Here is a 13047-nt window from a genome sequence, read left to right as displayed (position 1 = left end):
GACTATGAGCACGACATGCTATGGTTTACGCCATTCCTTGAACTCATCTTTTCTGATCGGTATAGTTGGGCACGGGTCAAAAAGTTTGTTCTCTTTGGAGAGATCATCATCCTCTTTGTATCATCGATTCTCAGGATCAGAATCGTCCTCTGCAACACTCTCACAAGGGTTAGTAGGAATCTCCTTCCATGTTCCTGGCATGGTCAACGGTGATTTCTTATAAGAAATCTTAGACACAACATTCTTGTCAATATTCTCTTCAACTTGGATCTTCATGCATTCAACCGATTTCTTCAAATCAACTTTATCTCTTGTTTTGACTATTTTCGTACTTCATTGCATTTAGTTAATCACTTAAGTAGAAGCCCTCGAAAAAATGTTCATGAGTTTTTTCTTTCATGATAGCTCGATTCTTAAATAAAGGTAAAAGTTGAATTATGAATGTGAGAATTATTTGTAATAAGAAATAAGTGTTAATGAAGAGTATTTTTATCAAAATTTTATTTTTCGTTTTTTATTCTTAATTTTTTTATTAATAGACTGAGTTGATCTTAATTCTTAAGTCTTAATAAATGATTATTAATGTGTGTCTAAGACCACGACATTATTTTTTGTTAGTTTGAAACTTGCTATTTTAAATTATTTTATTAGAAAAAGAAAAAAGTTATTGAGTTATCGATTATTATTTAAAGTCTCATTGGGGAGTCAATGGAATATTTGTACAATGTGTAATCAGCTGTTTATTTGCCTTAATGAGTTAAAAATGAAAATTACCCACGAAATAATAAATTTAAAAACTCTTATTTAGTTATTTCACATCAAATTTTAAATTTCAAATTTTTAAAAAATCTAGTTAGTTATTTCAGAAAAATAATCATCTGAAATCCTCTAATACTCTCTTCTTTTTCAACCGGCGGCCACCCTACCTTCATTAATAATCATCCCATTTCACCATCGCTACTTGGCTTGCCACATGCCACTCACCCTTAATAAAAATAACCATTCACTTAAGGATAAAAATAATCATCCGCATACTTAATGAATTGAACATCTAACATATTTTAATTATATATAACTAAACTCAATCTAATCAAAATAATCATCTACATAAAAATAAAATAACCATCTGTATATCTACTAAAATGACCATCCTAAATTGACCATTAAAATAGAAGAAGATGAATAAATAGAAGAAACTATTATTGTGGTGAAACATAATTTTAAAAGATTAGTTATAACAAAAGCGGCACTGTTATGAATCATAGGGCTCAAATCATGAAAAAAGCTAACCATGTTTGGATCCGAAAAAGAAGAAAAGCATAGTGGTATAATTGGTGAGAAGAGGTTTAAAGGATTGGGAAAAATCGAAGCCGGTTCGGAAGAGAGGCACAAAAATAGCGGCAGCAACGTTAAGCTGAGCGTCAAAGGGAGAGGCGCATCGGACTGACTAGCGAAGGCGAGGACGGTGTCGGTGGGAGGATGCGGCGGCCTTGGTATGGCCGACGAGAAATTCAGTAACGCGAGGTGAGAATCGGAGAAGATGACGGTGAGTTTTAGACGTGTATTAGAAGTTACTGTAAGATTAGAAATAACCGTACATAGTGTGAATGAATTTAAATACTAATCTTAATTTTCAAATTTTAAAATTTAAAATTAAATAATTAATTAATAATTTAATTTTTTATTTTAATTTTACTTTTTTTCAATTTATTGTACATATTATACTCAATTAATATTGGTTCTTAATACTTTTTTTATTATTTAACTATCAACTTAATTTTTTTAGTTTAATAATTTAAAGATTTATTTTTTCTCATACTTTTAAATATTAATAATAAAAAACAATAAATTCTAATAATTTATGTAATCTTTCTACAAAAATATGCTCGGGTTTAAATGTAGTTGATTGTTAATGCGCATCAGGCAGCATGCACTTCACTACCCACCAGTGTGAGGGAGTCCTCTCTCTTCATTCTGTTTTTTGGTGCTCCCAACAAACTACCATCCGTACACTTCTTTTCTTCTTTTTCGGGGGTGTCAGGTATTGACACAACATTCACTCACTCACCATCACTGTTTCGATTTTCGAAGAAGAATAAGAAGAAGAGGAGGAAGATCACACTCTGCGCCACACCATCACTTCAGCTTCAACACGCAAACTCTCTTATACCTCTTAATGTAAGTAAGCTTTGCTCAGCTGGCAACCGTGATTTTTTCCCCCCTTTTTTTTGAACAAACCCTCGCATGTTTATTTTCTTAATTTGAATTTCTCTTGCCTTTTCCAATTTGGTGAATGTCATCACTCACATATGCATGTTTCTCAAAGGTTCATACTTTCTCCAAAAAGAAAAAAGTTTTTTTTTTGGGGGCTTGCTTTTAAGTGCAATGCATGATGCATCCTGGTCTCTTCATTTCTGGTTTCTCCAACTGTGTCTTGTAGAGCACTGCTGATGAACTGAGTTGATACCTGAAATAAGATGGGGAAAAAATCCAAAATTAAAAAGGAGGAAGTTGCTGAAGATTGGTGTTTTGTGTGCAAGGATGGTGGGTTGATGAGGGTGTGCGATTATGGGTAAGTTCAGCAACATAAATTATTTAGATGCTGTTTCATTTTTGTTTTGGTTAAATGAGAATCCATGATTTTGCTCATTTTTTAGCATGCACAAAGTTTTTCCATTACTTTGATGATCCAGGGTTATCAGTGGTTATTTCCGTGCTAAAATAATTGCTTTGATGATTTAGGGTTTTTTCCTTTCTTTTCTTTTTAAATACACCGAGTTTCATCTTTCTTGGTAGTCATTAAGCATAGGAGAAAATTAGAATTTCCTAGTTTGTCTTAATAGTAAATAATAAGTAGTAAACTTTGATATTGTAGTATACTTGGAAATATCTGATATAGTGTAACCAAGCACATCACTGTCACTAGTATGCTTGTTAATGATGATGAAGCTGGATTAGGAACATTTTATAAAGGTACACTTTGTTCTGTGAGTAACTTTCATTTTGATGGTTAATCCATGTTTCTTGTAGGGATTGCCTTAAATCTTATCATCCTTCTTGTGTGAAGGAAGATGATTCCTTTTTGGAGGCTGACACAAATTTTACTTGTGGTAAGCTGCTTCACTTTATCTCTATGGTCTATATAAGGTATTCGAACACATTTCTTTCTTTCTTTAGTTATTCATTTTTTTTCAAATGGTACATATTCTTGCAATGGATTCCAACATGAAGATGTCATTTCCTACCATAATATTTTAATCTGCAGATGCTTATGTCTAACTCAATCTTTACCATCGAACTTGCGTATCTTGAATATCCCAGACGTCCTTTAAAACATTTGGTATTCGATACGTCTTAAACCTTCATAGATGGCATATGTTATGTATTTTATTTTCTTAACGAGGTGGTAGTCTGGCAGAGCTTTGTGTTATTGAAGAACATGTCTTTATTGTCATGAGAAATGTGCTTTCTTGTATGCTTGGCAATTCATTTGAGATGGTAAGCTAAAATGTATGTTAGTCCATTCGGCATTAAATGACTTCCAGACAAATTCTTTTTGCAGATTCACATATCTGCTCACTTTGCCAGAAAACCTCCAAGTTTAGATGCTTTTGCTGCCCAAATGCTGTTTGTGGGCGTTGCCTATGTGATGCTGAGTTTGTAGTTATCAATGGAACCAAAGGACTCTGTCATCACTGCATAAAACTTGCAATACTAATTGAAGAAAATGTTGACATTGATTCTGATGGAGTAAGATATAGCCCCAAGGTCCTAACTAGTATTTAGAATCCTAAAATTTTTTGATACTTAAGAAAGGAAGAAATCTTAAAAAGTTTGAAAACAAAGTTAACAAAAGGTCCATTTGTTTCTTTTTGTGTGTTTAGTTTTTTACATTTTAGAATGTGTTTATACTAATTATGCAGGATTTTTATGCTGAGACAATAATAATGCAGCCTTTAAAAGGGATGCATTATTGGCTTATTGTTTTAGGGTGCGGTTGTTTCTGATTTTTTATTTTTCAAAGTGATTTTACAACTCAATTTTTTTATATAGTTGAAAAAAGCTGAAAATTAATTTTAATCAAAAGCTATAGAAGTATGTGAAACTGATTTTTTCAGTAAAAGAAAAAGGGCTGAAACAAACTCACCCTTAATGTGAAACAGGAACTAACTCGATACTATATATTTATATTCATATGGCTTACATGAAAGGAGATTTAGTATCCAAAATCTTACATTTTGTAGAAATTACAAAAGTCTCAGTTTTATATTAAACTTTAAGTAGGGAATTATTGTATTGAATCTTGGATTGAACTCTGACATGAACAAAAAGTTTCATGCGGCTGAATAAAATTCTGATGCAACTCTTGTGGAATTTACTTTGTAATGCAACAAGTTTAATATTTTTCTCATTGATCATAAAAAAGTGTGCTATTTGATCCCCCCCCCCCCCCCTTTCCTTTTTCTTTTCCTCCTCTCTCGCACATTCTCATCTGGTATGATTTCCGATCAATTTTATCTCTTATTCTTGTATGGTTTTCTTGTCACATATATTTTTTTGTGTTTTTTCCCCCTAATAACAGGGAAAGGTGGACTTCAAAGATCCCAGTACATATGAATGCTTATTTTCAGAATATTATGAAAATATAAAACGAAAGGAAGGGCTGAAGTCACAGCACGTTTCTAAAGCACATAAGGTCCTGAAGAGTGGTAGAAACTTGAAGTCCGTTGTTGGTCTAGATGAAATTGGTGAAGGGGAAGATGATATTGGAGAATCTGATGGGAGTGACTTTATAGTTTCTGACGATGATCTGTATAACACTGCTGGAGTTAAACACGCGAAGAAAAAGAAGAGGTGCGTCAAAAAGAAAAAATCAATAAATGGAAAGCTGAAAGATAAGCAAATGGAGTTTATTGGATGGTGTTCAAGAATTCTCATGGATTTTCTTCAGAGTGTTGGTAAAGACACGAGCAGGGAATTTTCTGAACAAGAGGTTGCTTCTATCATCATGGACTACTGCAAAGAGAACAAGCTTTTCGACCCCGAGAAGAAGAGAAAGGTGCTTTGTGATGTACAATTAAGGTCTTTACTTGGGAGGAAATCAGTGAATAGGAACAGTATATATAAGCTTCTCGCAAAGCATTTTTCTGATAACTCTGAGGACATGGAGGTTGATACCAGTATTACTTCAGAAGATAGGGATACCAATGAACGATTGAATCTTTCAAGGAAGAGAAAATTGATTTCGAGTACACAGTCTCATAAGAATGTAGATTTAGAAGAGCAGAAAAGCTGTTTTGCAGCCATTGTCAGTGCAAACCTCAAGCTTGTGTATCTGAAGAGAAGTTTAGTCGAAGAACTTTTGAAGCAACCAGAAAAATTTGATTGCAAAGTGATTGGAAGTTTTGTAAGAGTCAGAACTAATCCATATGAAATATTTCAGAAAAACCCACATAAGCTTGAGCAAGTACTAGGTAATTGTTTTTGGGATGGCCAGAAGTTACTGGTCACAGAGGGACAGCCTTCTGATTTATTTATTTTTAATGCAATCATAGTGGTTACTAGTTAATTTACTGCATGTAAAACGTTAGTACTCTACCTAAGGTCATTGTTTGATTATCTTATTTCTAGAGTGCTCTCATATAAATGCATTGAAGGTATGTTCTATAGTGAAGACCTGCAGAAGATTGCTTATGGTAAAATATGCAAGAAAAAGATAACTAATAATTTAAAGAACAAGAACTATTGGGAAATGAAATATAAAATGAGGTATAACATCTAAATCTTTGATCACAATATTTGTTCCCTAATAGCATAGCACATTGCTGCAGAATGTTGATTCCTTTTACTGGCTAGCAGATATTACAATATGCATATGTTGACTTTCTGTGTCTGCATCAACCACAGGAATAAACAGACCAAAGAATGATGAAATCAACAGAGAGATTCTGCTTACACTTTCAAATGAGCTAAATGATGTACCTATTTTGAAAGTTTCAGATGATGACTTTACAGAGGTATTAATACTGTTCTAAGTTCTATCAGGACTTCCTGCTGATATTCCCCCCAACTTTGGATATATTGGAGCAAAATAAGTAACAATTTCTTAATGAAATCAGTTTTTTCATATTTTCTTGGACACCTAGTTATTTAGAATAGTTAGTTGATTGTAACAAGGTGGATTAGTTAGTTTTGTTTGCAACTCTTACAAGAAATTGTGCCTAGTTTTCAGGTTTAAGCTACATAGTCAGCAATGATCCTAGTTTGTATGTTCATAATTATTGACATACAGCATTATTTGCAGGAAGAATGTAAAGATCTGTGCGAGAGAATGAGAAATGGCTTGCTCAAACAGCCTACTGTAGTAAGTTTCCTGTGTATCACTGATGTAAATCATAGGGAAGCTGGAAGAGGCATTCATACCCGTAGCTTCTGGAAAATAGATGCTTTTCTACATTTAGGGCCATTTGTCTATTTCATAATTTCTAGTTATGGTTGGTCTCTTCGAACCCATATTTTTAGCTGTTTCATCACTTGTGGTTTGAGCAGTAGGGTTCTGGTGAATAAGAGTTTGACTTGAAAAATCATGTAATTGATCAGATTAATAGAGTAATGTAGAGGGATAATAACCGCCTCATTATGTTTCACAGCTGGAGCTGGATCAGAAAGCCAGGAGTCTGCATGAGGATATAATAAGACATGTATGTATCATATCGACTTTACGGGTTTTCTCTATCCCTTTTCTATTGTAAAGATAAAATTCAATATTTTTCAAATTGGAATTTTGTGTAGCCTAGCAATTAGAAAGGGTCTATGCTTTCGTAAAATAGATTGCAACAGATGCTATGCATGAGCATAAATTTAACAAAGGAAATAGTTTAGTTTATATTTTCAGAAGTTGTATGGTCAAAACTTATGCTAGTGCATAACTGAATCAAGAATACTACAAGGCTACAATTAATGGAAGTCCCATCTCACTTTTGCACATTCCAGCGAGTGCTAAACCTATTAGGCTGGCAATTTTGTAATTTTCCCTTTAAATTATCATTTTAACTTTTGTGCTTAATCTTCTTTTTTCTAATAGCATGTGATGTTATTTGTCTTTCTATTCTGCTATATGTGACAGTGGATCCCAAGGGAGATAAATTTGTTACAAAATCGCATTGCTCTGGCCAATGAAAAGGGATGGAGGAAAGAATATCCTTTCATGATAATATTGGATTGTTACCTTAGAATAGCAATTAAAGGCCAAATATATATATGCATTGTTACCCAGTTTAAAGCTGGATCAAGTATATCCAGTGCTCTTGGTAATGTCCAAACGAGCATTGTAAAAAACAATTCCTCTTCTCCTCCCAAGATAAAATGTAAGCTGGAAATCTATTACTGTTGTTTTGATTTGAATTCATTGTTTTCTATTATCTAATATTATAGGTTTGATTAGACATTGTGGCCCTTAACCATATTCCTGTACACTTTTTGAGTACATGGACCGAAAAACAAAGCTTGAGACTCCATCAGAACAATCACGCTTATTAAGTGATATTCCAAAAGTAATACCTGAAACAGTTGATGTTAAATCGTCACCGGAAGCTTCCCCAAGAAAAGATGGCATTGAGCAAAATGACTTGTTGGAGTTCGCCATAGGAGAGACTCATAATTCTATTGGACTCGATTCCAACCACAATGGTTTTGCTTCTCACTTGAATAGATCGTCACGGGAAGGTTCCCCAAGGAAAGATGACATTGAGCAAAATGACTTGTTGGAGTTCGCTGTAGGAGAGACTCATAATTCTATTGGACTCGATTCCAAACACAATGGTTTTGCTTCACACTTGAATGGTAGAACAGATATTACAGGTTTACCAGGTTTTCCTTTGTACTCCCTCCTTACTTTGTATGCTTATTGAGTCCTCTGAAATAACTTATTTATTTTGTTCGTTCTAAACTGTACAAATTTGAGCCGATTTCTACTCCATGTTTTCAAGAATCTGATACACATTTTAATTTGGTCACCGTGATTAATTAGAATTACATGTGTCTTTGAAATGTTTTCTGCTATTTCATTCTTATATTTAATCCACTATGTTAACTACTTAGATTGAGCAACCTTTAGATCTATATACACGTTTTTTCCTCATGTAAAAGTGACTTTTGTATTCTTCATTATGATAGATGGCAGAATGCTGAATGTAACTTTGAGTGCTACACAGACAATGAAGGAAAAGCAAAGCGTTTCAGTTGCTAACTCTGTTGAGGCAGGTATGAAGGGCAAACAGGATACAAGTACGCCGACCGCAAAACACAAAGTTCAAAATTCCATTCCACATGTTATTGTGTTGAGTGATGATGACGAAGAAGATGCAAATATTACTGATATTACGGCAAGAAGACAGGTGGTGGAGAATCCTGAGATTCCCGTTTGGCATTGCCTGACCCCTAAGGGTGAAAGAGTAGGAGCAGGCCCCTATTCAATGTCTATACTCAAACGTTGGAGCGAAATGCCCTCTTGCACTGTGGGACAATTTAAGGTCTGGAAGGCAGGTCAGAGTGAAGAAGAGGCAATATTTCTCACCGATGCTCTTCGCAGACATTTCCCCACCATCTAAGCTAAATTCCTTAGGTTTTTTGCATCACCATTGTTAATATATAGTTACATTTTGAGTTTTCAAAGTGCTTGTGTTTTGGTGTTTTTTTTTTTTTTTTTTTTTTGGTTGGGTCCGGGGAGGAGGAGGGGGAGTAGCGACAGATTGACAGATGAGGGTGGGAACTATCTGGAGAAATATGTCGGATGAAAAAATGTCAAATTTGGTTTCTTCATGGTTCTTTAAAGGCCTCATCCTTTTTGGCTTTAAAATACTAGTCTTAAGAAACCAGCTGTGTAATTATGCATCATAAACACAAATGGGGGAAGTAATTGAAGTTCAAGTTTGATCGTCAAACCCTAGTGAAGCGTCTCAAACTATAAATCATTAAGAAATTCATACAAATCCTATGCCTGATTATGTCATAGTGTTGGATGCCAAAAAGTCTTCCCTTAGATAAAAATGCATACAAAATAAAAAAGAACATAACTACACATCAAGATTTCAAAACTGATGAATGTCTCTTTTATAATTTATTATTATATATTCTCTTAAGGCAACTAAGAAGTCAAAATCAATTGTCATAAGCAACATATAACATGCCAAGAATAGGCACTATAACTTCTCAATTCATTATCCTAATAGAACTTTGAACTCTTAGGTAGAATCTAAACAGGATGTTTTGCTCATGTTCAAAGTTAAAATAATTGAGCTACATACACATATTGATTCATCAAAAACAGCAAGTAAACAAATATTTGATACACCATATATTCTTTTGAAGGCGGCAAAATGTATATTATATCAAGCTGGTACGAAGTTATTTGTTCTATTGACTGCCACTTGCAGCATTTTCTTTCCTAAAAGCTCGGAGTTGTTCTTTAAACTTCTTGCTCTCTTCAAAGTTGGCCTTTCGCTTCAAAGCTTTCTGTTAAAACACATCCACAATTATCAGAAACAATGGGAAAACAAGATAAAACAAATGGGGCAGTTTTTCTCTCTTTTTTTTCGGAGAAAAAATGAATGAAATGCTCACTTCTTGTCTAAAACAGCGATCCAGCTTTATTTTCAAATCTGTACATTCACCAAAGAATTTTCCAACAGGGTGCTCCACATGACACTTTTGGAACTGCTCAATAATCTGCACAAATACTGGCTCACAAGTCACAACACTGTCTAAAATAAGATTTCTAGCAACAGTTACTTGTCATCATATTTGCAGGACCAATAAAATAATTTTCCTTTAACACCAGTGGAAAAGAATAGAGATTAAAAAGAGATTTCCAAATTTATGACGATTTTGCCTTCTCTTCCGAAGTCAAAATGTAGACTCACACGGCAAGGAAAAGTGGCAAGGAGGAAGGGAAAGTTCGATGAAGAATGACAACTAAGGCAGCATCATCCTTGGAAAAAATCTTTCCAGCTTTAGCACATTCTAATCTTCCATAAATTATAGGTTGTTACATATAAGAAAAAGGTCATGCTTTGTTTCATTCATAGATTACTACATCAGCTATTGCATAGAAAAGATGCATTGAAAGTTAGCCATAGTAATAACTCAGAATATGGCAGGAAACACAATTTTTCTCTTCCTCTCCTAGCAGTTAAGAATTTACTTACACAATATATTAAGCAACAAGAGTCTTGTGTTTGGGAACAAAAGTCCTACAACTAACTACGATTATTCTATGTCATAGGAATTAACACAAAACAAATCAAAACAACCACACTAGTAATACATTCAATACTATATCTAACAAACAAAAAGCAACAACTGATTAACAAAATAAACTCACTTCAGCACACATCGGGTGCTTGTGTAACGTTAAAGGAGGATGCATGCTCTCAAACAAATGAACCAGTAGCGCCAACCTACCCTGCAACACGAACACCCCACTGTTATATTCATTCGTGAATGAGTACTATAATTGGAAAATTGGAACAACCCAATGGAAACCAATCGGAAAAGAATAGAACTTCGAAATTTATAACTACCAAAGATTAGAATATAACGAACCAACAAAGATGGAAATATGGAATAGATCATAATGAAATCCAACATGCATATATATCTAAAAGATGGGAACTTTGAAACCTAGGTATAGCTGAAAATTATATTTAAGGGGTGATGCGAAAAATTGGACTTTCATTGTTGTAGAGGAGAAGTTGGAAGACTCAAATCACTAAATGTGAAAGAAATGGGTTGAGTTGATAATAATGTTTGAACTATTATCAACATAGCTGATAATGATAACACAATCATTTCTGCATGAGAATATAACAAGACATGTAAGTAATCCCTTTTCTATTATAAAGAGAAAATTCAATATTATTCAAATTGCAATTTCGTGCACTAGCAATCAGACATGGTCTATGCTTTCGTAAAATAGATAGCAACAGATGCTATCCATAAGCATAAACTTAACAAAGGAAATAGTTTACTTTATATTTTCAAAAATTGAATGGCCAAAACTTACACTAATGTATAACTGATGTAAGATAACTACAAGGCTACAATTAACAGAACTCTCATATCACTTTTGCACATGCCAGCAGGGCTAAACCTATAGGCTTTCAATTTGTAATGTTTTCTATTATTTCATTTTTATATTTAATCCAGTATGTTAACTTAATGATTGAGCAACCATTAGATCTGTACACACCTTCTCGTGTAAACCGATCCTTTTAATAGAAAGGGCTTAGGGTCCAAGTACAAGATCAAAGCTTTTAATATGATACCAGCTTGATTTTCTTATTAAGATTAATTATTATATATATGATCTCAATTGCCGTTGAGCACAACAGAAACAGAAACAAATCACAACGGAGAAGGCCTACCTGAACGACGTAACGGCGGAGCAGAGCAGGGGAGGAGAGCGATGCTCCCTCGACCAGAGCACCAGCGAGCTTCGGCGACTGGATCAGCGAGACTCGCGTACGGCTGCGCGGAAAGCGACGGAGTCAAGGCGGAGACGGAGGAAGTGCGAGTGAGAAACTGAGAATGCAGAGCGAGGAAGGCGGCGAGGCTGAGGAAGACTTGTTTGATTTTTGTTGAGTGAATAACCGTTCGGTCCCCGACAATTATTTCGAAAGGACAATGAGATTAAAAAACACACTCAACTCGGTTTTTGAGATTTGTTTGAGATTTTTTTTGGAGACTGATTAGTCTCTGTACTAAAAAAAACAACATTAATTTTTTTTGGCACAGGAACTAATCAATTCCATAAAAATAAATTAGGGACCGAATTTATATTTTTTTTGGTCAAGAATCTCGTTATTTTTTGAAGTAATTATCAAGGACTATTTTAAGTTTTTTTCTTTTTTTTTGGCAAAAATACATTAGTTTTTTTTAAACTTAAATAAACTAAAATATTTTATTAAATGGGACCTAAAGTATTTTATTACATAAATTAATTAAAATACTTTTTCTCTTTATCAACTAGTTCTACTATATTCAATATTTTCTTTTTCTTATATTTGGATAGCGTAAATATTTGAGTGACCAATTTAATTTCTGTTCATTTTGTGGAATAATAACACGATTTTTTTTAAATAATTTATTTTGGTCCGTCTTCTATTTTTATGATACAACACAGTTCTGTGGATATTTTTTTGTTAATTCTGAATGAAAAATACTGAGTTATCCCAACAAACGTGTTTGCTGGCACCTATCCTTGCTGAGGTGAATGATCGCTGCACACCTCGAAATGGTCAAAAGATTAATTGTCCCCATCTACGTCAACAAAAAATGTCGTCATTTTGATAGAAGGAGACGTTTCACCTTTTGTTCACATTCTGGCATTCTATAAAAACCCTTCAATCACTTATCAGAATTACTAAAAAATCCTAGAGGAGAACCTTATTCACTTTTATAACCATTGTTGACCTTGGGGAGTGGAGTTTCGTGTTGACGTTGTTATTGGCGAGGGTGCTGACAAAACTATTATTATTATTGTTGACGGAGGTCTGACGGCGCTTGGAGAAGTTTACTGACGATGTTTGTCACAGTCGAAGTTAGCCTCATTCTTCATATATCTCTTTGTCTCTTGTGTTTTATGTAGTCCTATTAATTCACTCTAATATACCACCATTGATTCTTGCAACCCACTTGTGGTCCTAGATAAAGAAAATATAAAATCTGATTAATTATTTGTTAAATAATTTTTTTTCTAATTAAAGTAATATGCAATATAAATACTCAGGTTTGAGAACATATTATTTTATAGGACATTAAAAAATCTAGAAACAGATTCCAATAATTTGGACGGTCATGAAATTAGGAAAAATTGAAATTTTTGTTAACCGTTTATTGTTTCGATGTGCCACTAAGATTCTAATACATATATATTTTTCGCAGTTGTCTGAATATTTAATTATTCCTATGTTTTATCATGGGGGGAGATTTCATAGAGATTTTGAAGAAGATCTCTGCTACTTGCATGAAAAAGTAAAGAGATTTTTT

General features: G+C 33.8%; 2 protein-coding genes across 6 annotated transcripts; one reads left to right on the top strand and one right to left on the bottom strand.

The window, feature by feature from the left end:
* The first annotated feature begins 1904 nt into the window (after positions 1-1904).
* Positions 1905-8942, top strand: LOC112789518 (uncharacterized protein At5g08430). Of its 5 annotated transcripts, none has more exons than XM_072232382.1 (11): positions 1905-2178; positions 2441-2572; positions 3031-3110; positions 3563-3750; positions 4583-5474; positions 5908-6017; positions 6305-6364; positions 6651-6701; positions 7127-7197; positions 7475-7860; positions 8176-8942. In XM_072232382.1, exons 2-11 carry the CDS (start codon positions 2478-2480, stop codon positions 8607-8609), a joined length of 2367 nt encoding a protein of 788 aa, XP_072088483.1. In that variant the 5' UTR covers positions 1905-2178; positions 2441-2477; the 3' UTR covers positions 8610-8942. The 5 variants fall into 5 exon arrangements, with proteins under 5 accessions (XP_072088483.1, XP_072088482.1, XP_072088481.1 ...); XM_072232381.1 differs by having other exon boundaries at positions 7127-7198; positions 7476-7869; XM_072232380.1 differs by having other exon boundaries at positions 3563-3768; positions 7127-7198; positions 7476-7860.
* Positions 8943-9087: 145 nt separating this feature from the next.
* On the bottom strand, positions 9088-11690 carry LOC112789519 (uncharacterized). The gene is made up of 4 exons (XM_025831452.2): positions 11424-11690; positions 10382-10462; positions 9622-9726; positions 9088-9513 (listed from the first exon to the last, which is right to left on the bottom strand). Exons 2-4 carry the CDS (start codon positions 10424-10426, stop codon positions 9415-9417), a joined length of 249 nt encoding a protein of 82 aa, XP_025687237.1. The 5' UTR covers positions 10427-10462; positions 11424-11690; the 3' UTR covers positions 9088-9414.
* Between the last annotated feature and the right edge of the window lie 1357 nt (positions 11691-13047).

The sequence above is a fragment of the Arachis hypogaea genome, chromosome 3 (genome assembly GCF_003086295.3).
Source record: "Arachis hypogaea cultivar Tifrunner chromosome 3, arahy.Tifrunner.gnm2.J5K5, whole genome shotgun sequence".
Classification (NCBI taxonomy): Eukaryota; Viridiplantae; Streptophyta; class Magnoliopsida; order Fabales; family Fabaceae; genus Arachis; species Arachis hypogaea.
Note: the sequence above shows the minus strand (reverse complement) of the source record. Positions and strands in the feature narration are given on the sequence as shown.

Coding starts and splice junctions, on each gene's coding strand:
- LOC112789518 (XM_072232379.1), top strand. CDS start 2,478: ATGGGGAAAAAATCCAAAATTAAAAAGGAGGAAGTTGCTGAAGATTGG. Junction 5,475..5,907: donor TAAGCTTGAGCAAGTACTAG/GTAATTGTTTTT, acceptor CATCAACCACAG/GAATAAACAGACCAAAGAAT. Junction 6,018..6,304: donor CAGATGATGACTTTACAGAG/GTATTAATACTG, acceptor CATTATTTGCAG/GAAGAATGTAAAGATCTGTG.
- LOC112789519 (XM_025831452.2), bottom strand. CDS start 10,426: ATGCATCCTCCTTTAACGTTACACAAGCACCCGATGTGTGCTGAA. Junction 9,727..10,381: donor AGCACCCGATGTGTGCTGAA/GTGAGTTTATTT, acceptor GTATTTGTGCAG/ATTATTGAGCAGTTCCAAAA. Junction 9,514..9,621: donor ATCGCTGTTTTAGACAAGAA/GTGAGCATTTCA, acceptor GTGTTTTAACAG/AAAGCTTTGAAGCGAAAGGC.